The sequence below is a fragment of the Cimex lectularius genome, unplaced genomic scaffold (assembly GCF_000648675.2).
Source record: "Cimex lectularius strain Harlan isolate CLEC.00 unplaced genomic scaffold, Clec_2.1 scaffold342, whole genome shotgun sequence".
NCBI lineage: Eukaryota > Metazoa > Arthropoda > Insecta > Hemiptera > Cimicidae > Cimex > Cimex lectularius.
The window spans coordinates 62,497-87,510 of record NW_019392927.1 but is presented as its reverse complement, the minus strand read 5'-3'; the positions used below and the strand labels follow the sequence as shown (position 1 = coordinate 87,510).

The window sequence follows — 25,014 nt, the reverse complement described above, 5'->3', positions numbered from 1 at the left end:
AGACAGATATATCACAATAATATCGGAAAATGTGAAAGATTTAGGATAATTAGACAATATGAAGTATATGTTGGAAAAAAGAGAAAAAGGGAGGTCTAGATAGGTAGATAGATATACAAAGGGAAAGAGAGACTGCTAGAAATAGTGTGCGGAAATTTGTGTGCGAGAAAGTTTTTGTACGAAAATCGAAAAGATGATACAACCACGAAAAATATCCGATATAAAGATGAAAGAGTAAAGGAACAAGAGTTAAGAAAATCATTAATATCGGAAAATGTGAAAGATTTAGGATAATTAGACAATATGAAGTATATGTTGGAAAAAAGAGAAAAAGGGAGGTCTAGATAGATAGATAGATAGATATACAAAGGAAAAGAGAGACTGCTAGAAATAGTGACGAAATTTGTGTGCGAGAAAGTTTTTCTACGAAAATCGAAAAGATGATACAACCACGAAAAATATCAGATATAGAGATGAAAGAGTAAAAGGAACAAGAGAGGAAAATCACTAATATCGGAAAATGTGAAAGATCTAGGATAATTAGACAATATGGAGTATATGTAGGAAAAAAAGAGAAAAAGGGAGGTCCGACAAGAACGAGAAAATAATTTTTTTTAAACATATATAAAAAAAGAAAAATCTTAAAGCAGAAAACATTAGTTATAATTTGTTAAATAAAAGAAAATAGAGGGTCTCAGTATCGTGAGAAAGAGGAAAGAAATTTACTGATTGATGTTATTTGTTGAGTTGGTCCACTTTAACCACTCTTACATCTAACGATTTATTATAGTAATTGTTACAAGAACAATTAATTTATTTATCTAAATATANGGGTGGGAGGGAGAGAGATCAGTGGGCGAGATTGTGATAGGAAAAGAGTAGGGTGACAGAGTGAAATTGTTGTAAAGAAAGAAAGATTAAGATCAGAGAGCGATTAAGTGAGAGGAAGAGGTATACAAAACATAGTAGGGAGACAGTGTAAGAGAGAAAGGAATTGAATAAGAAAGAGATTGAGATATAGAAAGAAAGTGAGGCGGGGAGCGATTGATCGACAATACATACAAAAATAAGTAGTGAGACAAAGTGAAAGAGACGTAGAGTGATTAGAAAGAGACTGAGATAAAAAACCAAAAGAACGAGCCCAGAGAGCGATAGGCCGAGTTACAAATAATATAGAAAAAGAAGTAGAGTGAGACGAAATGTATAAAAAAGCAATAGGTGAGAAAGAGATTTATTGAGATCGAGAGAGAAAAGGGGAGATCAAAGAGCGAGAGGGTGAGATGAAGAAATATAGAAAAAGAAGTAGAGTGAAAAACAGAAGTAGAGAGGAAGAGAACAAATAAAAGATAGAGAAATATTTGATACAGGGTAATAACACATGTTAACACTGACTTACTGAAAATTTGGTTTAATCCTATTGCTTCCACTACACTTGACGTTTTCTTGTATTTGCATTACACACAGTAAAACCATGTGAACTTACCAAAAATTATAGTCGTGCTAAATATCGTATTTGATTAATATGCTAAAGACTTATGGTCACGTTGATTTTTAAAATAATGAAGAATACCAAATTCAAGTTTTCGGCATAATAGATAAAAATTTGAGTGCTAAAGAAACGTCCGTACGACTCCATGTGGAAGGGAAAAAATTCAAGTTTAGTTCCAAAAATAGTTTAGAATTACCTCTATGTACAGCTATAGATAACATTATACATTTAAAGTGTTTGTTTCAAGTGTATTAGTGAAGCAGTGCCCAATCCATCACAAACTGTTGTTCAGTTGTTCTTCGTCCAAGATGTTAACAACATTTCGTTTCACATTTGTTTTCTGTTCGCCTCGGACAAGGCCTGGGGCAGTTACAGATATCGGGTAATTTCTCTATACAATGAGCCGGCTGCGGAGGCCTCGGTCTCGGCGGGCATCTGACATTTCGGGCGCAGGGGTCATACGGTTCGTATGTCTTGGAGCAGGGATCGCATTCTCCAACATTTGGAGGGCAGGGTACACAATTTTCGGCTTTTTTGGCGCCGGAGTCGCATTCGTCGGCCTTTTTTACCGCCTTTTTTTCCGCCTTTTTTTCCGCCTTTTTTTCCGCCTTTTTGGCTTTTTTGGGGCTGGGAGGTTTCTTGGGGCACGGGCTGCACGACTCACGCTTTTCTGCTTTCTTCCCCTCCTTGCAAGAATCTTTTTTTTTAACAGAGCACAAAATGTCTTTCTTATTCTCGGGGCACGACAAGTTCTTAACTTTAGCTAGTAGATCACTGGTGCTTTTACAATGATTTACGGGGGCTGCGGGTTTAGGGCAACAATTATTGTTGGGCGGTTTGACGGCATCGCATTTCTTGAAGAAAAAACCGTACAAGCAATTTTTCAGCTGGTTCATCGGATTATTTTCGAGCGGTTTATTGATGCACTCGTTTTTCTGAGCCAACTCTTTTGTTTTGTTACAATTAACCGATCCCCTGGTCAACTTACCCAAGCCTATCCCCGTCAAAACTCTATTAATTATTTCCTTAGCCATTTCACACTTTCCTACTTTCAAGTAAGGTGAATTAGAACGCGATACAAAAAGAAAATAGTCTGAACTACAGGAATGATTCCATTGTGACTTTCTGTCTGCTTCTCTCTTGATCCTTACTCGAAGACTTATCGACCAGCCATAACGGAATTTTGGACCAAACTGTCTAGTACATGGTAACTAATAAAACTTGTGATCCATGTGTAAACACGCAATTTATTCACATGGCAAAAATTATTTAATTTATTTATTGAATATTATTATAACTGTATTTCATGAATTTTTGTATAATAAGATTATTTTAAAAACTAAACACAATAACGATCTTATAGAAATATTTCATATGACATGAAAGTTTATCAAGTTGAAGCTGAATATGTCAAACGCTAAATAACAAATCGTGAGCTTAGGGTTACACTCTTTTGGAAAGAAAATGCTGCTCATAAAATATATATCTACAGCAATAAACCGTCCACCACAGATGGTAATCCTTTAAATAAATAAATAATTACCGATTCAATACATGCTAAATTAAAATTGTTTCCGGCTCCAAACGACCTCAAATGTTGTTCTACTCACAGAATTTTAGGCAAAACCGTCGTGTCTTTTCCAAAAAGTGAATTGCCATACTCACATCAAACTATTTCTATATAGGACTTCAACTTTTTATTTTCCTTTAATTACCGCATATTTCCAACATAAATGCCTAGTTTTGTTTATTGTCTGGAACGAAAAACCAAATGAATATACGTTAAAACGGGCAGCCAAAATATATTTTTAGGGTGAATCTTTCAGTGAAATGGAAGCAACGGTCAATTTTTTCAACGACAGAGCAATTTCTCGTTTTGGCTGTGGACACGCAGAAAAGATATCCTCATTATTTCGGATGTACATTACACAAAAATAATTATATGAATGGAAGATATAAAACTTTGGTATCTAAGTACTGGACCTTGGTACAGGATTAATGACCCTGAAATTCTCTAAAATTTTACAATTAATACCAATACTCTGAATATAACAATATATTTTTAAAAAACCTGATCGACTTGAAAAATTTTCGGCCAAGGTGACAACCAACTTAAATGTTGGTTTCTTTTCTGTCAAATACAAATCATCAAAATCATTTTGACTTTTGGCTAATGAGTGATTTATTAGTTTCTAAAATGGCCTACTTTTAACATATGATCGCGTGAAATCTTAAATATAAAGTTCAAGTACGTATTATGTGACATCAATTGAAAAATCTTTGCAAACATCATTTCAGGGCCAGGGTAAGTTTTGCAAACGTTCTAATTTCTAAAATACATGTTTTCAGGCTAGACTGGAATTAGATCAGGTTTAAAATTCTCAGAAATCAGAGAATAATATAAGCAAAATCGATTAAAATCAGTGTTGTTTATGCTATTTCCTCGTACCTGAAGAAAACCCTTTATAGTGTATTCAACTATAAAATACCACCCAAAAATTATATTTGTTTATTATATACAATGTATCATTATAAAAGCCAGAAAGATTTTTGTTAAGTTATTCCTAATTATGGTAAATATGACACCCTCCGAACCTACCTTGATCCGGCCCTTTGAGGATAAAAATGCAATTAAAACATCAAAAATAAGTGGAAACGACGCAGATCCTCGGAGATTCTGAATGGAAGAACAGGGATCATACCCGACTAAGAATAGGACATGCGAGGTTGACACACGGACACTTGCTTTTGGGCCTTGTAGAGAAAGTTGATGCCGGATGTTGGTCTGCGAGTCGGTGAACTCATGCTGAACCGGCACTGGATCACTTATTAGGCCTGTCTTCACTCGCAGGAGTGTTGAACTATACAAATCGATCGCGTTTGAGTAGTTAAACAATCCCGCGAGTGAAGACGGTCTCAATAAGTGACTCAGTGCCGGTTCAGTAGAGAAAGGTAGCTCAATGTGTCGATCTTAATAATTGAAAGGTGGTCATGCCTTGGATCCTTATATAGAGCGAGTAGTATTTCTACATTTTTACTTGAATTTTACTTGACCACAGCACCTTTTTCGATTTTTGGAGGAAACAGGACTGTTTTATTGTATAGTGATATACGTCTTGTTCTATGTTCTGTTGAAATTGAATGTATTTATTGAAGTGAGTGTGCAATGTGAGAGGAAAGTTCGTAAATAGGAAAGCATTAAAGAATGTGCAAGACTAGGTTTAAAACTAAATGCATGAAATGACCTAGTTGCTGACAGCCCCTGGAGCCTAACTCTGGTAACAGGACGAATAAGACTGAGATCTGACCCTTGACTGCCAAAACCTTTGAAGAAGGCCATTCTCACTGCAAGCCGCGAGAAGTCATAAGCTCAATTCTGTACATGTTTGTTCTGCTCAAGAACGTTTTTTCAAGTCAAACCTTAATCTTGTATTGGCTTATTGACTTTCAAACTTCTAATTTTCAAAACTTGTTCTTGCAAAACTTGCACCATTGTTAAAAAAAAGTCCATAATCGGAACTCTCGGTTTTGGTTTAATTAGGGAGTGGGAGACAATTGTCTTTTCAAATCTGCAAATTTTGTCTGCAACAAATAAAGCTACATTCTCTTCAACCTCAAAGTGCAAAACTTTTTTTGCAAAAAAGTTTTTTACCCAACCAAACTGGCAAATGATTAAAAAAGTTTGACAATGGCAAAAATAAGATTTCCGTTTACAATGTATTTGTAATAACCTTGTGATACTTGACCATTTTTGGTCTGACTAGTTTCATAAGTCTAACATGAATGTTTTTTACATGTCATGTTAGAGACTAGAATAACCTACTGGATTTTGCAATACACATTTGTATAATAAGATTTTAATTTTTTTTAGATATCAAGAGGACAAGGAAAGTCAAAATGAATTCGGCAAAGGCTGTGCGAAATCTGCTCAGTTCCTGCTCCAACCAGAATGTCACAGTTTCCAGATACTTTGGCTCAGTGATATTGAACGACAACCCTGAGATGAGGCCAATCACGTTCCCTGCCAATGCCGATGATCTACCTCAATTTGATACGGTGCTGTTCGGTGTGCCAGGTCGTGGCGGTTGCAACAGCAACTGCAACAGGCCGCAGTGCCAAGAACAGGAACCCAGTAACAACAGCAATGGCAATGGCAGTAATTACTACCAAAACGACAACAAAATAACATGTCCACCACCACAGAGGCCGCCACAACCTACCCATTGCCTAAAGACCACTGCCTATCCTCCAAAGAACAAAAACTGTCCTGGGCCCTGCAAACGACCTGGTGGAGCAAACTGCAATGGGAAATGATAGATTTTAACCAATAAACACACTTTGTCACAAAATTCTTCTGCATTAGACAAAAATTCTTGTATTTTTAACATTACTTCTTATGTTTTGGGGCACATTTTTATACATTCATCCCAATTTATTTATCAAAGATCATAGAGATCTTATTATTTTTTTTCATGAAATAGTTTTGAACAAGGAGACTGTATTTAATAGAAGAATATAAAAATATAACACAGGGAATTATCAAGACACATAATTATATTAATTTTTCAAAAATAAAGAAAGACATATCACCAATAAAAAAAATCATGGATTGAATTTTTTAAAGATAATAAAAAAAATAAAAAAAACTAATGTTACTTTTTTGTCAGTCTGATAATTTTTTGTTCTTCTTTACTACTTCCTTCTTTTTAAATTTGATGAGAATGGTACAAAAACTTTAAAATATTCAGGCTTGAGTATAATATAATAGGACAAAAGAAGAGGAAGGAGGAAAAAAAAGGACTTGCTTAAATAATTATTGTTTATTATGAATTTTTTTTATTCTACTTATTAGCCAGCCTCTGTATACACTGTGCAGCTGCTTGATGTATCTTTGTGTCCAATTTGTCTGTAAAACAAATACATAATGAAAAATCTTAAGACAAAAACAAATGTCGTGACTGACATATTTTGTGTTTCCCTTTCATTGGAAAAAGTACTGGCGATGGTGTTGGATTCTCACATATGAATACAAATGGCTCATCAGATTCCCCGTATGGGAAATGTTCCCTATATTCTTCTTGTGCAAGGCAGTTTACGACATTTACAAATCCGAGAAGGCAACCTACTGGATACTTTGATGGAAATTTGACATTATCTGGAAAAACAATTATAATTTTGGCAAAAAAATAAATAAATTTTTTAGCAGCATTAACCTCCTCTAAGCTTTCTGTATTGGTCTTGGACCTCTTCGATGTCTTCTTTTGTAGGCTGTTTACCTGCAGCTGCAATCCAAAGTCGGCCTCTGTGCGAGGTGTACCAAGAACGTCCTTCATGTCTAATACACGCAAAATATGAGTAAAAATTTGTTATTTGTTCCTTATTATTATCCTTACTTTTTTATGCCAGCTACGAGAAGTGTGGCCCAGGGTTGGTGCATGCTCAAGCAAACACCCAAGTCTGACATCTCCAAGACTTCTTTGTCCTGGACTCTACCTGATGAAGCATGCCAACAAGTTCCTATCAATTCTTTCTGAGAAGTTGGTAAGTACTGAAATAAACAATTTAAAAATAAGTAATTCTTGTCAAAAAGGAGGGCTTAACTTCTTAACTACCCATTGGGTGTGTCAGAAATTCCTGTCAATTAAAATTTCATGGGATATACTGGGATTTGAACTGCTAGTGTGGCAAATAAGTCAGACAGTGTAACCACTAGGCCAATGCAGTCCTCCGAAATAAATAATTTACTTGCAAGGAAACAACTACTATCATGGGAAAATGAGGCAGAATAATAACAGTGTTATGAATTTGTTTTCCTTTTCATAAATCATCTTATTCCCCTCTTACTTGAAAGTTATTATTCAAGTGAAAAACAACCAGACTATTGAACAACAGAAAAACAAGATAAAAATTAAACCATTAAAAGTTGATATAATAAAAGAGGCCAACTCTTACAAGAAAGGCTATGTATACAGGATCAATGATCACAATGAAACTTTTTTTGGTGATTCTGGCTGAAAAAATACTATATACGTGTCCGACTCTACAGGTCAAGAAAAAATTTACATAATTAAAATACATGTTTTAAAATGTGTTTTTCTGTCTTTCTTGAGCTTGTATACCAGTACATTCATTATTTTAAGTAGGATAAGAAAATAATATGTAAGAATGGATTAAATGAAATTAGACATATAAAAAAATTTTTTTTCTTTTTTTTAAGGCCTTACAACCAATGATATAAAGAGTTAGAAAATCCAAAACATGGCCATTTCTCCATAAACTAAATTTTTCAGTTACTTACAATCGGTTCGATATACTCGGTGGATTTTGGGTCTAAATTATCATTTGGTACGTCTTTCACATTCATACTGTGCATCATGCCAGATAATTCTTCCAGAATGCTGTTCTCCTTGTTCAAAGTCCTAAAGTCATCATCGACAATGCAGCGGCCTAAATAATACATAAATTGCTTTTCACCATATCTCAAAATATTCTCTGTGCAATATTATTTATTAAGCAACAATTATAGCAGAATAAACCCATTAAAGGATAAAGTTAAGGTGTTAAGGTGCAAATTACTTTTAGTATTGATCATAATAATAAAATACCAGTGAAATCAAGAATCAAATGTTTGGCCCTGGAATGTTTTAGCGCTTGCAGTTCCTCTTCTTTCCTCTTAAGTTCCTCCCTCATCTCCTTCGGGAGCCAGACTGAATTTGTTGAAAAATAGTCGCTTTCATCATCAATGACTTTTGTCCTCTGCTCACTAAAAAAAAAAAAACATTATTTATAAACAGGCCAAACTAAACTTTGGAAATTAAACTGAAATACCTAGATTTGTCATATTCTAGAAGTCTGTCCCTAAGTTCCAATGCGCCTTCTAACGACTTATCAGATAGTGTGTTGTTGTTGGAGTTCTCGCCTCTACGATAGACCTGAAAAATATTTTAAGTATTATGTAGCGAGGAAAAAAAAATTACGACGATTTTTTACCATTTTGGAACAGAACATGCAAGGACCTGGACCCTCTTGCTCGCAAACTATCCTGCCGCATTTCAAGCAGTTGTTAATGAGAGAATGCTTCGAGGCCTGACAGTTGCACAAGTGACGACCTAGATTGTTTTTTTCTAATTAAAATTCTCTTTCAATTTTAAAACAGCACCAATTTTATAATTTTACCTTGTAAAAGGACAACATTATCATGGGAAAAGAAATTTACAAACTTTGTCTTCTTATCTTTGGTCTTCTGTTCTATGTCTTGAGAAGTTTCCTAATAAAAAGGATTTTGTTTTTCAATTATAATTAAATATTTAAAAACAATATTTAATAATTTAATTACTTGTGTTTTTTTCTCCTGTTTCTGCTTGACACCTTTTTTTTTACTTTTGTCTGTCGCCTTACATGTTTGTAAATAGTTGTCATACTCTTTCTTTTTATAACCTCGTGATATTACTAAAGATATGTATTATTTAGAAACAAATTGTTTAAATGCAAAAATCAAAAGCTCACATGACTGGCGTTTTGCAAGTAGATTCTGAACAAAGTTCTTGTGGTTCGGGTTTGTTAGGTCCAACAATGATGCTAGGTGCACCTCAAGATCTCTGGCTGACTCGATCAAGCATATATTGCTGTAAAAAAAAATTAACTTTGACTCTTCTGGGTCTGTCTACTCTATTGCCCATAGGGGAGAGCCTGACCACCTATCCCCCTGAATACACCCAAGTGGCGAAAGATATCTGAGAATGAACAGCTTTAATCAAAGATGTGCGTAGGGTGGTCTTGGACACAGTCTTGGATTCATCCCTTGAGATGGATGATCAGGATGGCGGTCGATTCGTTCGACACTTGAACGGCCAGTCTCATCTCTTTTATCCACCCAGAGAAACCATACCCCACCAAATGTGGGATAACAATGACCATGGACCAGCAAGGCTGGGGCTTGGGGTGCAACCTGAAAAGATGAGCATCACGTTCTCGTGCACTTTCCTTTCTCAAGCCAGGTCCTATGGCACATTTCCTTGAGACCTCTCCCAACCCCTGGATGTAAGGGGGGTTTCCAGGAGCAAAATAATGGTGTAGCCTTGAGGGCAGGGCATCCTCTCTAAAGTACAAGCTTGATTTGTATTGGCTTTCGGGTCAGCAGCGGATGGCAGGTGCTGGATCAGAGGCACACATGGGTGCACATCAGACCAGATCCTGTCTGCATAGGCAGGGGAGGGTGCATAATCATTTGAACTACAGGGTAGCAAAATGTTCCAATCTAATCCAGCTACATGGGAATGAACTCAAAATGGATAAGTAGTGAGGCTCCTGGCGAAAACTTAGTGTGAACCTGTTGCTCAGGGGTATCATTAACGGTTTCCATCTGAGTGCAGAGTTCCTTTAGGGGGTGGGTAGACATTCCACTATAAATAAAACAATGGTGGGAATGAATCTGTTAGTTCTTATGCTGGAGGAGCCCCAATACTCTGGAGAGAGAGTTGCCTTCTCTATCTAGGGAGCGAGGTGGGAGACTGGCTGATGCATTTCAGCCATTTCAGGTTTCCCTTTCCGGGCGGCACATGGTCTGGTGCTGTGCTTAATGCAGGCCCATCCACTTGCTATGGACAAGAGATGAGATTCGTCTCAGTCCCTGTCGTGTCTGGTGCGTCATCCCTCATCTTGAGAATCAAAACGTCCGATATGACTGAAGGGCTAGGTGTGGACATTAAAGATCCTCATGTCCTTTTAAGGGCTAATGAGTATAAACAGGAAAGAATGCCTACTCTATCACTGGTTTAGACGTCACTCCGCTTTTCATAAAAGGTATGGCAAAACTGATCATGTTTTACTCTGTTTAATACAATACTATTTTAAACTTAAAAAAAGGAGCATATTACATATTCGTAGACTTTAAAGCATCAATCGACTCTTTATATAGACATGAACTTTTTAGTAAACTTTTCGGTACGAGCGTCTCGAAAATCGTTATAAAAATTTAATGCCTTAAAAGGTGCAATAAAACTAGAACACAATAGATCTACTCAGATCGAATTGTAAGGAGAAGTTTGTTTATACATTGTTAGAATTGTTTATACATCAGGTAGATACATATATATACATAGTTTTATTATCAAAATGTTATAAAAATAAAAATATTTATATATAATGTTTATTTGTAATAATCCCTTACTTGACAACATCTTCTGTAACAACAAATGTCAGTAGTGATGATAGCTCGTTCATGACCCATTCTTTAAATTGCTGCTCGTCCATATTTTAAATAATTAATTAACTAGGAAATAAATAAATTAACTAGGACAAAACGTATTGGCCTTATCAAAGTGAAAACATGCCTGATTAGGTTTAACCATAGGGTCCTAAGTTACTAACGATACCTCAATAATATCGAAGTATCGATACTTTCTCTGCTATATGACTGAAACTTGACATCGATATTTTTTTGTCTCCGTGGAAGGGCATCCGCTTTCTCGATGCCTTCTAGCTTCTGCTCCCTGTCCCTCATGTCCATCAACAGAGGCTGACTGTTTTGCAAACCTAATTTGTTTAGTTTGGTTTTTGCATTAGCTTATGGTGTTTGAACGCTTATGGCATGGCTATCTGAAATGATAACTATATTTTTGGTTTTATACCCTTTGTTCAGATTGAACTAGGTATATCTCTCGATTGTATGGACCTCAGCTTTGAAGATACTGGTGTATTTTCCCATAGGTTCTGAGTTTCCAACTGAGTAGTTCCAGGATTGAATTCTTCTGCCCCTGTACCTTCTTGCGTTCTAAACTGCTCAGAAATGAATAGGGATATTGCCAATTTTGTAGTATTTTGTCCCCTGTTACCTAAAACCTCTGTGCATGTTAGGCATACTGTTTTCACTAAATTCATAAGGAATTTCACTCCATAGATGTTGCAATGCTTGAGGTCTGGAGATAACGGGAAATTCCCAGATTTTCTAAATGTTGATGAACCACTCTGTTTCTATGAGGTCTGGCATTGTCATCAAAAAATGGAAAATCCTTGCCAGTGAGATCCCTGATTTCAGGGCTATATTCCTCGATAATTTCTTGCATTATGGTGAGGTTGCCTTCAACAATATGAGTTCAGTTCATCCTCTAGGAGTAAATCCCAGCCCAGACCACTACACCACCTCCTCCAAACTGCATTGAAGGGAGCACGAACTGGGGCATTGTATGCTTCCCCTGTTCTCGGTACTCTTCGGCACCTTCTGTCACTACACAGACAGAAACACAAATTCATCAATAAACATAATAGCATTCCAATTGGTGGTTCTCTTCAGGGTGCTCACTGTACCATATTCTCCGTAGTACCAATATTTAGGAAATATATTATTATTATCAGTAGATGGAGTCATTCCTAAAGGAGGCCCTTTTTTTCCCCCCATCTTGGTACCTAAGTTTATTTGGAAATTTTGGTTAAACTTGAACATCTGAACGGGTCAAATATTAATTATAACCTTAACCTAAATAAGTAGATGCTTACAAAGACATTACTGTCCAAAAACCTGGATCAAAGCTGAACAAGAGATCCGTAATCAAGAAGAAAACAAGAAACATGTGTAAAGCTACCCATCCTTGGAAAGATCATCCTATCCCAATTTGCATTTACTGGCAATCATGCCACCCACCAAATATATTTTTGCAAAAAAAAAAGTCAAAGGGTTAAAAAAATATTGTAGTGGAGTGGCTTACCTTGTGACAGGCCTTAGGAAGAAGCATGAAGAAACGAGGAAGAGCAGGCCATGTACAAAAATATCAAGCAGGAGGTTTTCATAGATCCATCCAATGCTCCTTGTCAAAGAGACCAAGTATAAAATCAACCAGGCCAAGTGTGATTTCTTTTCAATATCTTCCGTTGAGAGTCCTCACAACAAAATCCTTGATATAGAAGCCCATAGCTGTATGATTTCAAATTAAATTTAACCAAAGAGAACAAGCTAGAAAGCATTTGGCTAGATCATTTGGTATGATTCATGTTAGATGGAAACCTTTTGAGCATAAAATGGTTAAGTTCATCATTTTTGTACGTTTTCAATGAAATCCTTTTAAAAAAATTACATACATAATAAAACAATAAGAGAAAAACATAAAAAATATTCCTTTATTTATATATTCCAAACAATTTCTCTAGATTTCAAATGGTTTCAAAGGGTCTTTGAAAAAGAGATTCTGGAGTGTTTGTGACGGCGATGACAGCGTTGTTGATCCGATGATCACTTCTTTGTTGCACCCTTTGAAACAGTCTTTTATATACTTGACTTCCTGTGCTGTGACACCTCCAATCACATAGATCATGATGATATCATTGTCCATGACATGAGGCTTTGCCACGTTCAGAATCATACTGCTGCAATGTAAAACATAAATAGAAAGATTTTTTTTTTATTTTAATGAGTTTTTTTAACAAATACCTGAACCGTGAGGTGAAATTGTCTTTCATGCTCATATTAGCTTTGTATTTTAAATCTGGCATTTCTGGTTTATTTGAATCAACTATATCATACATTAATTGACTGATTAAACTCCTGTACTCTAAAGGTTGAGACCTACCATGATTTGCAGCTATTTCACTGAAATAATAACAAAATTGTCATTTTTGTAAAAAAAGAAAAAAAAATTTAAAAATTAAAAAAAAAAATAGAACATACTTGTATTTAGTAAAATGTTTTCTTGCATTGCGTATTGAATTCAGCTTTGTAAAAAAGTTTCGAGTGAATTCCCTGACTTTGGCTTTTTCAAAAGATTCAAAATGAGCTGAAAGACTTCCAATGTTTTCTTTGTCTTTTTCGATTGCGTTTGCAACCACTTCTTGCAGGTCTTCGGCAAGGCTCGCCTGTATGGTGAACTGTTGTCCGACAAGGCTGTAGAAAAAGACGATCAATGACAAGACCTTCTCAACCGTCAGACCTCGCTTTTTCCTCATCACCATTATCTCCTTGAGCTGAACGCATATTTAAACATAAGAAAATAATAATAAAGAAAGTTTGGTTTTTCTGAAACGCACCTGAATAAGAGCGTTGTCCGTGCTGTTATCAGCAGATATCGACTGATAAAGGAGCTTCTTGAGACTCTCGACGACTTCCAGGGAATTAATTTCATTTGAATTTAACGTCTCGATAACACCAAGAGAAACCTGAAAATCTCTACTCATGCATACAAAATTCTAACGTCTATTCGTTAGATAATGAAACGCCAAACTGAGAAAAATTACCTACACACCAAAATGAAAACATTTATTCTTACATTTCTTGAGAATTTGATTTATTTTTTTATTTTTATTAATTCTGTAAGCTTGTCCTTCTTAATATTAGTTAGGTAAATAATAGTGCTGTAATTGTTAATAGAAGGCCACACAATGTAAGAATCTTTTTTTGAAATGGTAAAGTGTAACTTTGACAGGTCGACCCAGTAGGAAACAAAGGAACTTTTCCGGAAAAAAAAAAATCAGATCAGAAGAAGTCGAGTCCAGTGAGGTAGACCGACAAAGAGAGTCAAGACCAGAAAGATTTTAAACCCGAGTAAAGAGAAGTATGTAAGAAGTTATAAGAAATACCAGAAAGCTTAATTGATTATATAAATGCTTTACGAAGTATAATAAAAGCAGATAAATGTATACTCGGAGGCTGAATAATTAAGTTGGTGTGTGAGTAAAAAATAAACGTTATTTTTTATAATACCTGAATCAATCCGCTGTTAGGTATGATTTTGTCTTTGAGGTTATCTTTAAAATTTTCGCTTATCGTCTTCAAAAGTTGTTTTGTGTCGAGTCGTTTTGGAAAATCCAACTGACACTCAGCATACAGTCTTTCATAAAGTTCTGTTATCGTTTCGACCTGTTTTTTCATAATTAGCCACTCGAACAAGTCTGTTTTAGGGTCGTGGAGACACCCTGGAGCATTCACCCAACCCGTGTTTGCTTTCCTGTTTTCATTTAAATAAAACATCAATTTAACTATTTCTCTCTTTTTTTATTTATTTATTAACTAACATTTTCGTTTTACAGATAGGAGACATGTCGATTGCAACGTCGATACTATGACCTGGAAAAGGTTCAAGAATAGATTTCATCTTATCGAGGAGGACTTGGTTGTTTTGATACATGGCGTCACAGAGGTCCAAAGTGCGATCAATCAACACAAGAGACATGTTTGACGAAGCCGTCTGTAAAAATTGCATGAGTGTAAAACAATATAACTAACAAAAGAGATGACATACTTTAAGCCTGAGAGCACTCGGAGTGTGCTTTTGCAGCGATGAGCCAACAAGTGAGCTCAAAAGACCAATGCAGTAAATGCTTTCCCTAACTGAAAGCTGCGACAATAAACTATTTATTGTAGTCATTAGGTGTAAAACTCCAATTTGAAGTTCTAACGGAAGTGCTTCAAGATCTAAATTTCTCGGCTAAAAAATAAACCAAATCAATTTTTTTTCTTGTTTTAAATGTTATTGGTTTACCAGTGAGGAGTATATTGTTTTTCCTTCAAGGTCCTCGCTGAAACAAGGCATAAAATCGCTGAACGGAGGAGTTGTGAAGAAATAATCCGTTACAGGTACAATCGATATCGGGAAGTGAAATATTTCAGCAGTGTAGTTCTAAATGAATATATATTTTATTTAAATTAAACAACAGAATAGATTGTTTTTATTAACCTTGTCTTTCATCCAGCGTAGCATGTCAAGTTCCAATTTGTGTACGGCTGTCATTTCATGAGCGTTTTCCGGTACGTTGCCAGTTGTCGCCACATTGAGAACGACCGGGCTGCACGATGTTATGAGTATGCAATGATTAAACTTGCTGTTTGATATCAAATCCCTCAAAACGATCCTTGCCGGCCCTACGACCGGGCTGGAAACAAGGAACACACCTTTTTCGATGTCACCTCCACTCTGTAATTGCTTCAATTAGCTCGTTAAACTTTACCTAAATTTTAATTAATTAAACCTCGAAGGACGAAAATTCCCTGATGCATGATGCTCCATGCTTCCAGAGTAGTGCGACTCCACCGTGCCAGCTCAGGCATTCGGCGGACGCTTTGTCGACAAATACAGCAGCGCCTTTCACCTTTTTACACACCTCGTGCCAGCAGTTTTCACTTATATATCTCAAATTCAGAACCATTTCACAGTAGTTCCTGAAAAACATACTGCATTATGGAACAACAATGTCAAAAATAAAATATTTAACACCTTATTTTTTAAAAATTCCAAAATGCAAACGCCAAACAATATCACATACATAGCCAGCTTAAAGTTATTTATAATTAAAACATACTTGAAATTCTCATTTTTTTTTCACCTTTTCGTTAAAATCCCTTATTGTTAAATATTAAACAAATTTATTATCTCTTATCATACCAAAACCTGGAACGATATAACCTCACAGTTTGTCTCATTAAATGGTTAACCGACAATGAGTATTACTTTTCATTGAAAAAATTCAAAAATTTATTTAAATTAAATATTTATTTATTTATATAGGTTGATAGCCTGATTCACAAAAATAAATAGGTATAAAATAATTATAAAGGAAACATAAAATGTATATTTGGATTTGGATTAAGATTAACATTAGATCAAATCTGTACATGTACATATACACACACATGGCCAAAGTTGAGCATATTACTTCTCGAAATCAACTGGTAATTCCACCTTTTATAATTTTCAGTAAATTACCAGCAGGCTTCAAGAATCACCCTCCTTTGCTGTTGGCAGTATGGCCTCAGACCTTGATCTTATCTGTCCAACCACTGAGGATGGGTTCCAGGTGCTGTCAACAGCTAGGTCATTTCAGCACCTAACAAAATCAGTTCATAGATCCAAATCCATTCATTCTTAAATACATTCTTTCTTATTTACATCCCATTCATTCAACTGGTATGGTATGGTTTTAATACTGGTAATAATGGTATTCATACTAGAAGCGGGGTTTGTGCTCCCCAGGCACTGCAGCCTTCTGGCTTATTGTACCTTCCGAGTTCCATAGTTCAGTGCAATAGACTCAATTCTTCTTCTTATAAGTATTAAGTCATTGACTGTTGCTGCTACAGTTTCATTCCCTAGGTTTTTCCTGTATGCTAGGTTAAAGTTCCATTGAGCTGTTGCTTCGCATTCGAAGATGATAAGGGTGGATGTTTCCTCCTCCTCATTACATAATCTGAAGATGGAATCATCATTGTATATGCCCATGTTGTGTAGGTGTTTTCTCAGATCCCAGTGACTGGTTAATAGTCCTATCACTCGTCTGAGTTTAGCCCTTTCCAATTGCTGCAGTGAGTTTGCCAGTCTTGGTGAGGGTTGTTTTATCACAGGTTTACTGTATCTAGCGCCGCTAGAGTTTATCCACTTGTTTATCCACTTCTCCTTTTGTTTTATTTGGATCCATTCTGTGATGGAGGATTCTGTATTTGTTTTTGTTATCCCAAGTATAGGTTTGGGCCCAGTATGGTCTTGCAAATCCTCCTCTGATCAGACTGTCTGATGACTGAAATTTCCTCTGTATCCTGGCACCCAAGATATCATCACGTTGTTGTGTTTCAACACTCATCTGGTAGTATAGTCGGTATTCCTCCATCACCCTTACATCTAAACTGCTCAAAAATGAATAGGGGTACTGCCAATTCTGTAGTATTTACTTTCCCTAGCATTTTTATTTTATTGCAATAAAATTTATTAGAAATTATTTTTTTTTATTGAAAAAAATTTAATTAAGGGATTTTGAAAAATAAGAAAATAAAAGGTGACAAAATTGTGTATAATTAATTAAGCATAGGTACAATTAAGAATAATTTGATAAAAAAACAATAAAAATTGTTACTATTCTTAAATAAATCCGTTATTAAAAATGCGGATTAACATTTGCTTGTTTTTTATTTTGTTTTATCCAACTAACAAGAATATATCGGTTAATTTAATTAAAATTAATAGAATATGAATAAATTACAAATATCCCTATTCATTTTTGACCAGTTTATTATATAAGTAACCTAATTGAGGGTCGATGAGGTACTCAATATTCTGCCATCAACCCTCTCACACTAAACCTTCATGCTAATAAATACATTCACTCTTATGTTAAGGACACAAAATCATATAGGCAGAGCAACCCTCGTATATCCTTCAATAATTGGAACAGAGGATCCAGATATTTACAACTATTTTAAAGTACCATTCTCACCTGCATGCTCCCTAAATGGAGCCAAGGAATTGCACCTCTCAATCTAGTGGGGCACGATACGCAAGAGTCCCTTGTACGTAAGTTAAGCGTATCGATACTCCCATGATACGATAGATCGTATCAGGTTGTAATATTTAAAACAGTGTTATAACCTACTCGCTATTATCTGTAAAATATCTTTGACAGTGCGATTTCCCGGATGGTTTTTTAAAAAAAGAATTCTAACGTTCATTTTCAATTAATAACAGTTGCATTTTTAGTTATATATAAGTTTTTATGAAAATCGCGGAACAAAAGTGACTGCAGCCGGGTTGCCGTCTTAATATCGCGTAGGCATTGACTCGAAGCGTTGTGTTTTGAGATTATCGGATTTTATTTTAAGTTTAACCAGTAACCACTTTAAAACTTTGAGAACCGTTTATTAAACTTTGCTGGCCCTCTCTCGTTCAGAAAAAAGTCAGCGTGGTTTTTTTTTTAAAGTTCGACCCCAAAGTAAAAGTGCTTAGGTCCGGGAAAGGCTGATATCGCGAGGACGGAAGTCGGTAAAACCCGGATGGTCGTTTTAAAGGATATGGATTTTATAAGAAACGATTCTGCTTGAGTGTAAAACTAAGGTATTGTAGGGAGAAAAAAATATAGCGGGAACAATAAAACAAAACAAAACAAAGTTGTACTGAAAAAAGTACAAAAAAAGGCTTTGTCGGCAGGAACGATGTGGCACGAAGTCAGAAAACAGGAGAGGAAGATAAGATGCATGATTGTAGACTACAAAAGAAGAGCCGAAAGGAGGAAGGATTACTACGAAAAAATTGTAAGACTTTCTTTATTTTTTTCTTTCTTTCTAAGTGTAAAATTGGGTAAAGTTCTCTTCTATGGTCCGTTGTAAAACCGTATCAACAGTTGTACTGCACTTGCAGACAGTAAATTATAACATTTATTGCATAAAAAAATAAGGATGTTATTAGCTCACTTGCCATTTTTATTTTTCGTTTGATTTTAGAAAGCTGATCCCACCCAGTTCCTCCAAATCCATGGAAGGCCGTGCAAGATCCACCTGGATCCAGCGGTAGCCATGGCTGGTGACAGCCCGTTAAACATGTAATTGTTAAAACACACACTGCATCTTCAGATTTTTGAAAAGTGGTAATATAAATTTTTTCCCTTGCAGGATGCCATGGCAAGGTAGCCCTGATGTTATAATCGACCGATTCGATGTGAGGGCACACCTCGACTACATCCCCGACACGCCGAAGGAGCCAGAGGGCAGACTGTCATACGAAGACAGACACATAAACTATGAAAGATATCGAATTTTAGTCCAAAATGACTTCCTTGGAGGTATAAACTGTCACTTTCTCTCCCCAAAGGCACCCCAATCTTTCTGGATATAACGGCTCAGTAAATGTTCACAGTGAGAACAATAAATCACATTTGTGATTATTATTTTTTTCTTAAGGAAAAGAGACAATTATAAAGAAAAAACACTTATGAGAAATGGAGTAGAACTTTTTTCTCTTTTAACAATGTGTAAATCGTCGCTTACTCGTCCCTCATAGCATGGTGTTTAATAGTCATAGCCCCAAGGTTTTTTTTCTTTTTTTTTTTCTTTAAATCTTGGTCAGGAAAAAACTGTGTCTCGATTGGCAAGTAAGCGGCTGCCCAGAGCAAACAAAATTTTTGGGTTAACAGCTCAAAAACTGGTTTCAGTTGGGGAAGAAAAGTTCCTACACCAGTTGCATCTAGAAGAGCAGTTCGGTGCGGTTTCACGCTCATCGGATGTGCCAATCGAAGGTAAAAAGAAAGTACCAGGGGCGGCGATCGGCTTCAATTATGACGACCCAAGTGCACCCCCTTCCTCGTACGTCCCAGAACAAAAGGAAAACGAGGAAGAAGAAGAAGATAGTGACATTGATTTTGGTAAATTTCAGTTTGATGTTTTTTGGAATTTTTTATTTTTATTTAATTTTTTGTTTAGATGTATGTATGGATGTCAATAAAGTCTCGACACAACAAGCCCATGAACTGAACACATCAGCCCAACCTTACGGGATGGAAGGAAACGATTTTTTCAGTTTCCTCACCAAAGACAGGGAAGAAGCTGACAATTTGAAACTGGTGAAAGAACTTGAAGAAGAAAAGGCTATGTACTCTGTAAGTTTTTTTATTATTATATTTATTTATATTGTTATTAATGAATATTTGTTTTAATTACTTGATCACATTTTCAGGGTAGGAAATCAAGGAGAGAGAGACGAGCCTACAGGGAAAAGAAACTAGCCGGAAGAGTGATCAGCCCTCCAAGGTATGTTAATTATTATTATTGTAAAGAACACGTTCTAAATTGAAATTATTTCAGTTATGCATCCAGAAAAAGCCCTACGTACCGTGATTACAGAGATAGTAAATCCAATTCAAGGTCTCGATCACCTTCGCCGATGAACTCGGGGAAAATTACTTATATTACTAGTTTTGGCGGTGAAGAGTCCAGTGGTACTCAGATCAGCCCGAATCCAAGAAGTGCCTTGTAAGTGTTGTGATTGTGATTTTTCCCATAAAACAAACTTACAATGTAAATTTTTATTTAAACTTCTTAAATTTTTTCAGTGATTCTCATCAAAGCTCTAGGTATGTCATACATTACATTTTACATTTATTTTTTAAATATTTTTTTATAATGTTTTTGATACAGGCGCAGGTCAAGAAGCAGTTCTGTTGGAAGGTATCACAGCAGAAGGCGATCTCGGTCGCGAAGTCATTCAAGAACAAGGTCACGATATGGATCGTCTTCAAAACACAGTTTGTCTAAAACAAAATGGTCCACAAATCATTCTTCTTGGTGAGATATTGATTTATTTATATTATCACTTTTCCCTTTTATTATTAGAAACAAAAAATCATTCAATTTTATAGATAATTGTTATTTTGATTTTTTTGGTGTTAATTGTTTTACATTTTTAGGCAATCTCGAAGTAGGAGCAGATCAGTGTCAAGAGACAGAAGTCCTCCAAGGTACAAAAATACAATTTAAAAAAAAAGTTTGACCTGTTGTTATTTGTATTAATTATTTCAGGCACTATCCTGTTAACAAGTCAAAAAGCCGATCGCCACCAAAGTAAGTGATAAGTTAATACCATTCTAAGTATAAGTATTTATTTTAAAATATTGCTTCAGGCCTTCAAAACCCATACAGCCTAATTTTGAACCTCTTGTGAAACAACCACCAGCTCCGATTATTTCCAGGTAATTAACAAATTAAAAAGAAAACTTCATAATTGTAATTTCAAATTTTAATTCAGGTATTATGGAAGACGAGGAGCATCTTCATCCTCTGAGCTGTCTGTTTCGGATGATGAATCGATGATGACTACGCCGAAGAAGGAAAGTTCAACAAGTGTTTCCAATCAGTTTGAAAAGTATGTTTTTGACATTATTCAATCAGCAAGATATTTTCCCTAGAGGGCTCCACACGATTAATAAAGACGTAAAAGCCTGTTTAGACAACTTTATCAGCTGTGCTCACTCGTCTGTTTTTCTTTCCAGGAAATCTGGTGCCGTTTTTGGTAATACGAGTAGCAGAAACAAAGTCAGTAAGAATCAACACTCATTTTCTCTTAAAAATTATGAATTTAAACAAAAATATATAGTTCTCGCTAATGTTTATAGTTTTATGTTTTAAATGTTGAACTATTTTTTACAAGAAATAAGGTAGTATCAATTTTTTGTTTGTTTGTTGTTTTCTTCTAACTAAGAACTAATTCTGTTTATTCATAACAAAAAATGAAATAAAAAAAATCACCAAAAATTAATCTCTCTTCAAAAGGGAGTTTCTTGATATACAATATTTTTGAACTTTAAACTAGCTGTGATAATTTGATTTTTTCAATGCCTAGAATTGTTTTGCATTATAAACTTTTGTATTTATACATTTGCAGGTTATCTATAAAAGAAATTTAAAAAATAAAATATTACCAACAATATGAATTGATAGTACAAAGTATACATGTTGGATTAGGTTGTAATATTTGAAATAGCCTCATAACCTCCTTGTGTTGAGCTTTCAGGAACTTTTTTTAATGTTTTTTTTAAAAGATGTATAAAACCTATTAAAAAAAAAAGTCGGGGAATGTCTGTTCTTCCTTCGAAAGCTCTTTTGTGGAGTAATTGTTTGGTCATTTATCTGAAAAGCTTATATTTCGCGCAGGATCCAAAAGTTTTGAATGCCTGTTTCTGGTTGGTAAAGCTCTATTTATCGGTTTAGAGAGTGAGTCGCAAACCAAGCAAATCATAGCATGTCATGCTGGATTGTAAAAAATCATTTTTCATGAAGTTTCTGGTCATGTTCATAAACAAATTTACTTAAACAGAACCCAATATGTGGCACAAAAGTTACACGTCTGGTTAGGTTGAAATACTTGCAACAGCCTTATAACCTCCTCAAGTTGTATATCCAGCTTATTGTTTTCTATTGGGTTTGTTTGAAAATTTTCCCTTTCTTTGGATTTGTTGGGTACGATTCATGATGATAGAACAAATACAAAACAACTTGGAATATAAAGTTAATATTCTGCAATGTTATCGTCATTTTATTTTAAAACTCCTGCTGTGGATCTTCTCCAGCTTGGCTGCTGTTTAATATTCTTTTTTACAGGGAGGCAGACAAAATTTTTGTTTTTTATTTATTTATTTTTATTTTTATTATTTTTTTCAAATTCGAATAGAGGAGGAGTTCCCTTTGGTAAAGGAAGACGCAAGCAGATTGTTATGTTGGATTGTAAAAAAACAAAAGCACAAACTTTTCATGAAGTTTCTGATCGTTTCATAAATAAATTTATTTAAACATTACCCAACATTTGTCACAAATATTTGGTCAGGTTGTAATACTTAAAACACCCTTATAAATACCTTTTTCATATATAAAGGCCGAATTTCTATGCATTAAAAGTCTTCATAACGTGCATTAAAAGCCTTGAAATGTCCAAAACAACAAAAACATGCAAAAAACGCTCTCAAAATTGTGCAAAAAATTGTATCAAAGATAAAACTCCCATTTAATTCAGTAAAAATTTTATCTACCTAATAAAATTAATTGTTTGATGATTGATTAAATCCATTTTAAAACACAATATCAACTGCACAATTATATTTTATACTTAAACTTTAAAATATACAACTAGGTAGAAAAAAATTATGTTGTGAAATTTAATATAAATTAAAAATATATTTGGTTATTTTCCTTATAAAGTTAATTTTATTTGTTTTCCAAAGTTTTGTAGTGTGAAATAAAATTGAAAACAATGATTCAGCATCGTAGACCCTCCTTGCACACTGAATTACAGTTTAGGACCCTTACCTGAGGAGTATTACAAAAATTTGGCTACCATTTATTATAATTTTTTAGTGTATTATGCTCATTAAAATAAAAAAATAGTGTTTACAATTTTACTTTTTGTAGGTATATTTTTTGTTTTATTAAAGAAAAATAACCAAAAAAATATATTTATTCATAATTCACACAAAAAAGTATATTTAGAGCAATATTCATTTGCTGCATCCATGTTTAGAAGTTTTTCAATTTCAGAATTGTAAAAACAACATTCATTTCAACTATCATAAATCAAGCATTTGGAACCTTGAGCCAGTTACTTATTGGATAGAATCATTGAATCCCAACAGCAGTCATGCAAATTTGTTTTTCATTAAACTAAAAATAATTTCAAGATCATTGACAGTAGGATTATTTTGCAAGTAGTGTTAATTGGCAAAAATTTAGAATTTTTTTTTTAACAAATTCACTCCTTTCAAATAATTTTCTTTTTGTGTTGGTTCATTGATTCAAAATAAAGCGACATCGAAACGAAAAATTCAAACGTATTTGAACTGGAAGAATTTTAACTATATTTTTTCTGGAAATTTCTGGAAACTGATTCCATTAGATTTTGTGTGTTCTTTAGAATCAACATGTTGTTAATTCCAGGCTGTTGCTTCGTCGTCCTCTTCTGGGCCAAAGATCACACCGCAGGAACGGCTGAAGAAGAAGATGCAAGCATTACTCAATAAGCAATGTTATTATTATTATAACTCGATGGCTTTTTAAAATGCATTTGCTTAAAATTTATATCTTTTTAGACAAAGCTGATAAAAGAGCTGAAAGGGAAAAGCAAGAGAAGGTTGAACAAGAACGCCTTGATAGGGAAGATGAAATGAGGGAGATTTCCATAAAACTGAGGAAAAGGTTGTTTTTAATCAATTTTTCTGCTAATTTTTGTTTAAATAATAATTTTGAAATTTTTCAGAGAGAGAATGAGAAGGCATGAGTATCTTGCTGAATGCGACAGGCAGAAATCGTCGTCGTCTTCGAGATCTAGGAGTAGGTCGCGAAGTCGTAGTCATTCACCAAGATGGTAAAATGTCACATACTATTGATTGTTTCCTTTGTTTTTTATTGTTTGTTTTCACATTAGCCATGAACGAAGAAGAAGATCAAGGTCAAAATCGCATTCACCCAGGTCATATCAATCCAGATCGCATTCGACCAGTCCCACTTACTCACCCAGCCATGCTTATAGGTATTCAAGAAATTTTTAATCTCCTTGGCAATAGTAATGATGTTTTTTCCTTTCTATTTCAGGCCACTGGTTGATTACTGACTGGGAAATTACAGACAATGAATTAACAATCATTTATTTGTACGAAAGAGGCTACATATATAATTTGTAAAATTAAACTAATAACTTTTTAAACTTTCTGATGTTTGTTTGTGTATATAATTAATATATGCGTTTGCTTATTATAAACTTGTGTTTCAATTATTTTTTATGTTATCAGATCTGAGAAAACATGGGGTAAATATAACACCGACCCTCTTCTCATGACTTAACAGATTAGGGCATATTTGCCATGAGAGAGGGTTCTGGGTTTGAATCCTGACATAACCCTTTCATTTTCAGGAAGGTTAGGAGCAGTTTTTAAAGTGTGCCTTGGTGCCGGACGCTATCATAAGCTTGGGTCACATGAAGGAATGCACCTAAGTAATACACTATTTTCTAGAGCGGAGGAAATGGTGTCAATGACTCAAAAATTTTCTTGATCTTAGAATAATGGAAACAGAAATCGAATTGATGAGAAGAAATGATTCCATGGGAAAAGGATGTCTTTTGATGATTTTGGATATTACAGGAAGAAGGATGATATGTGGTTGGGATGTTTGTGAGCTTTAGGAATGCAAATGACTACCACTTTGAACTAATGAACACTACCATAAAAAAGGAAAGGGAGTGGTATGTAGGATGGTGTTTTATATAGTAAAAATGCTATGACTTTCTGAGGAGGGGAAATAT

At 34.8% G+C, this 25,014-nt stretch overlaps 4 protein-coding genes across 10 annotated transcripts in view; 2 read left to right on the top strand and 2 right to left on the bottom strand.

Moving 5' to 3' along the window:
* LOC106661169 overlaps positions 1–5,874 on the top strand; it is a 40,487-nt gene extending 34,613 nt beyond the window's left edge. For 2 of the 3 annotated variants that reach the window (XM_024229343.1, XM_024229342.1), the window contains exon 2: positions 5,361–5,874. In XM_024229343.1, coding sequence (XP_024085111.1) covers positions 5,387–5,803 — 417 coding nt within the window. In that variant the 5' untranslated portion in view covers positions 5,361–5,386 and the 3' untranslated portion in view covers positions 5,804–5,874. Of the gene's footprint in view, positions 1–3,591; positions 3,795–5,360 lie in introns of those variants that run through there. The other variant, XM_014384409.2, reaches the window with a different exon arrangement.
* A 420-nt stretch (positions 5,875–6,294) lies between these two features.
* LOC106661230 (activating signal cointegrator 1) lies at positions 6,295–10,856 on the bottom strand. Its single transcript, XM_014384495.2, has 12 exons — positions 10,659–10,856; positions 8,996–9,114; positions 8,826–8,938; positions 8,666–8,756; positions 8,480–8,598; positions 8,318–8,421; positions 8,095–8,252; positions 7,788–7,936; positions 6,883–7,037; positions 6,703–6,824; positions 6,453–6,644; positions 6,295–6,395 (listed from the first exon to the last, which is right to left on the bottom strand). Exons 1-12 carry the CDS (start codon positions 10,739–10,741, stop codon positions 6,331–6,333), a joined length of 1,470 nt encoding a protein of 489 aa, XP_014239981.1. The 5' UTR covers positions 10,742–10,856; the 3' UTR covers positions 6,295–6,330.
* A 1,723-nt stretch (positions 10,857–12,579) lies between these two features.
* Positions 12,580–17,773, bottom strand: LOC106661132 (sec1 family domain-containing protein 2-like). Of its 4 annotated transcripts, none has more exons than XM_014384346.2 (11): positions 17,678–17,773; positions 15,443–15,632; positions 15,151–15,387; positions 14,956–15,093; positions 14,716–14,901; positions 14,489–14,661; positions 14,178–14,421; positions 13,505–13,633; positions 13,149–13,441; positions 12,912–13,070; positions 12,580–12,847 (listed from the first exon to the last, which is right to left on the bottom strand). In XM_014384346.2, the coding sequence occupies exons 2-11, from the start codon at positions 15,617–15,619 to the stop codon at positions 12,628–12,630; spliced, it is 1,956 nt and encodes a 651-aa protein (XP_014239832.1). In that variant the 5' UTR covers positions 15,620–15,632; positions 17,678–17,773; the 3' UTR covers positions 12,580–12,627. The 4 variants fall into 4 exon arrangements, with proteins under 4 accessions (XP_014239832.1, XP_014239831.1, XP_014239833.1 ...); XM_014384345.1 differs by lacking the exon at positions 17,678–17,773 and adding an exon at positions 15,797–15,863; XM_014384347.2 differs by lacking the exon at positions 17,678–17,773 and adding an exon at positions 15,773–15,795.
* A 90-nt stretch (positions 17,774–17,863) lies between these two features.
* On the top strand, positions 17,864–24,431 carry LOC106661133 (CLK4-associating serine/arginine rich protein). 2 transcript variants are annotated; one of them, XM_014384348.2, is made up of 20 exons: positions 17,870–18,291; positions 18,385–18,488; positions 18,678–18,775; positions 18,846–19,015; positions 19,385–19,594; positions 19,653–19,828; positions 19,906–19,979; positions 20,034–20,201; positions 20,282–20,302; positions 20,367–20,513; positions 20,636–20,686; positions 20,748–20,789; positions 20,849–20,917; positions 20,974–21,090; positions 21,218–21,260; positions 23,652–23,739; positions 23,804–23,909; positions 23,971–24,078; positions 24,139–24,243; positions 24,306–24,431. In XM_014384348.2, exons 2-20 carry the CDS (start codon positions 18,390–18,392, stop codon positions 24,322–24,324), a joined length of 1,911 nt encoding a protein of 636 aa, XP_014239834.1. In that variant the 5' UTR covers positions 17,870–18,291; positions 18,385–18,389; the 3' UTR covers positions 24,325–24,431. The 2 variants fall into 2 exon arrangements, with proteins under 2 accessions (XP_014239835.1, XP_014239834.1); XM_014384349.2 differs by lacking the exons at positions 23,971–24,078; positions 24,139–24,243; positions 24,306–24,431 and having other exon boundaries at positions 17,864–18,291; positions 21,218–21,264.
* Positions 24,432–25,014: the final 583 nt, after the last annotated feature.

Coding starts and splice junctions, on each gene's coding strand:
- LOC106661230 (XM_014384495.2), bottom strand. CDS start 10,741: ATGGACGAGCAGCAATTTAAAGAATGGGTCATGAACGAGCTATCATCA. Junction 8,599..8,665: donor TAATGTTGTCCTTTTACAAG/GTAAAATTATAA, acceptor AAAACAATCTAG/GTCGTCACTTGTGCAACTGT. Junction 6,645..6,702: donor ATACAGAAAGCTTAGAGGAG/GTTAATGCTGCT, acceptor TTGTTTTTCCAG/ATAATGTCAAATTTCCATCA.
- LOC106661132 (XM_014384346.2), bottom strand. CDS start 15,619: ATGGTTCTGAATTTGAGATATATAAGTGAAAACTGCTGGCACGAGGTG. Junction 14,902..14,955: donor AAACAATATACTCCTCACTG/GTAAACCAATAA, acceptor TTTATTTTTTAG/CCGAGAAATTTAGATCTTGA. Junction 13,442..13,504: donor CGGACAACGCTCTTATTCAG/GTGCGTTTCAGA, acceptor ATATGCGTTCAG/CTCAAGGAGATAATGGTGAT.
- LOC106661133 (XM_014384348.2), top strand. CDS start 18,390: ATGTGGCACGAAGTCAGAAAACAGGAGAGGAAGATAAGATGCATGATT. Junction 19,595..19,652: donor AGATAGTGACATTGATTTTG/GTAAATTTCAGT, acceptor TTTTTTGTTTAG/ATGTATGTATGGATGTCAAT. Junction 20,918..20,973: donor CCAGCTCCGATTATTTCCAG/GTAATTAACAAA, acceptor ATTTTAATTCAG/GTATTATGGAAGACGAGGAG.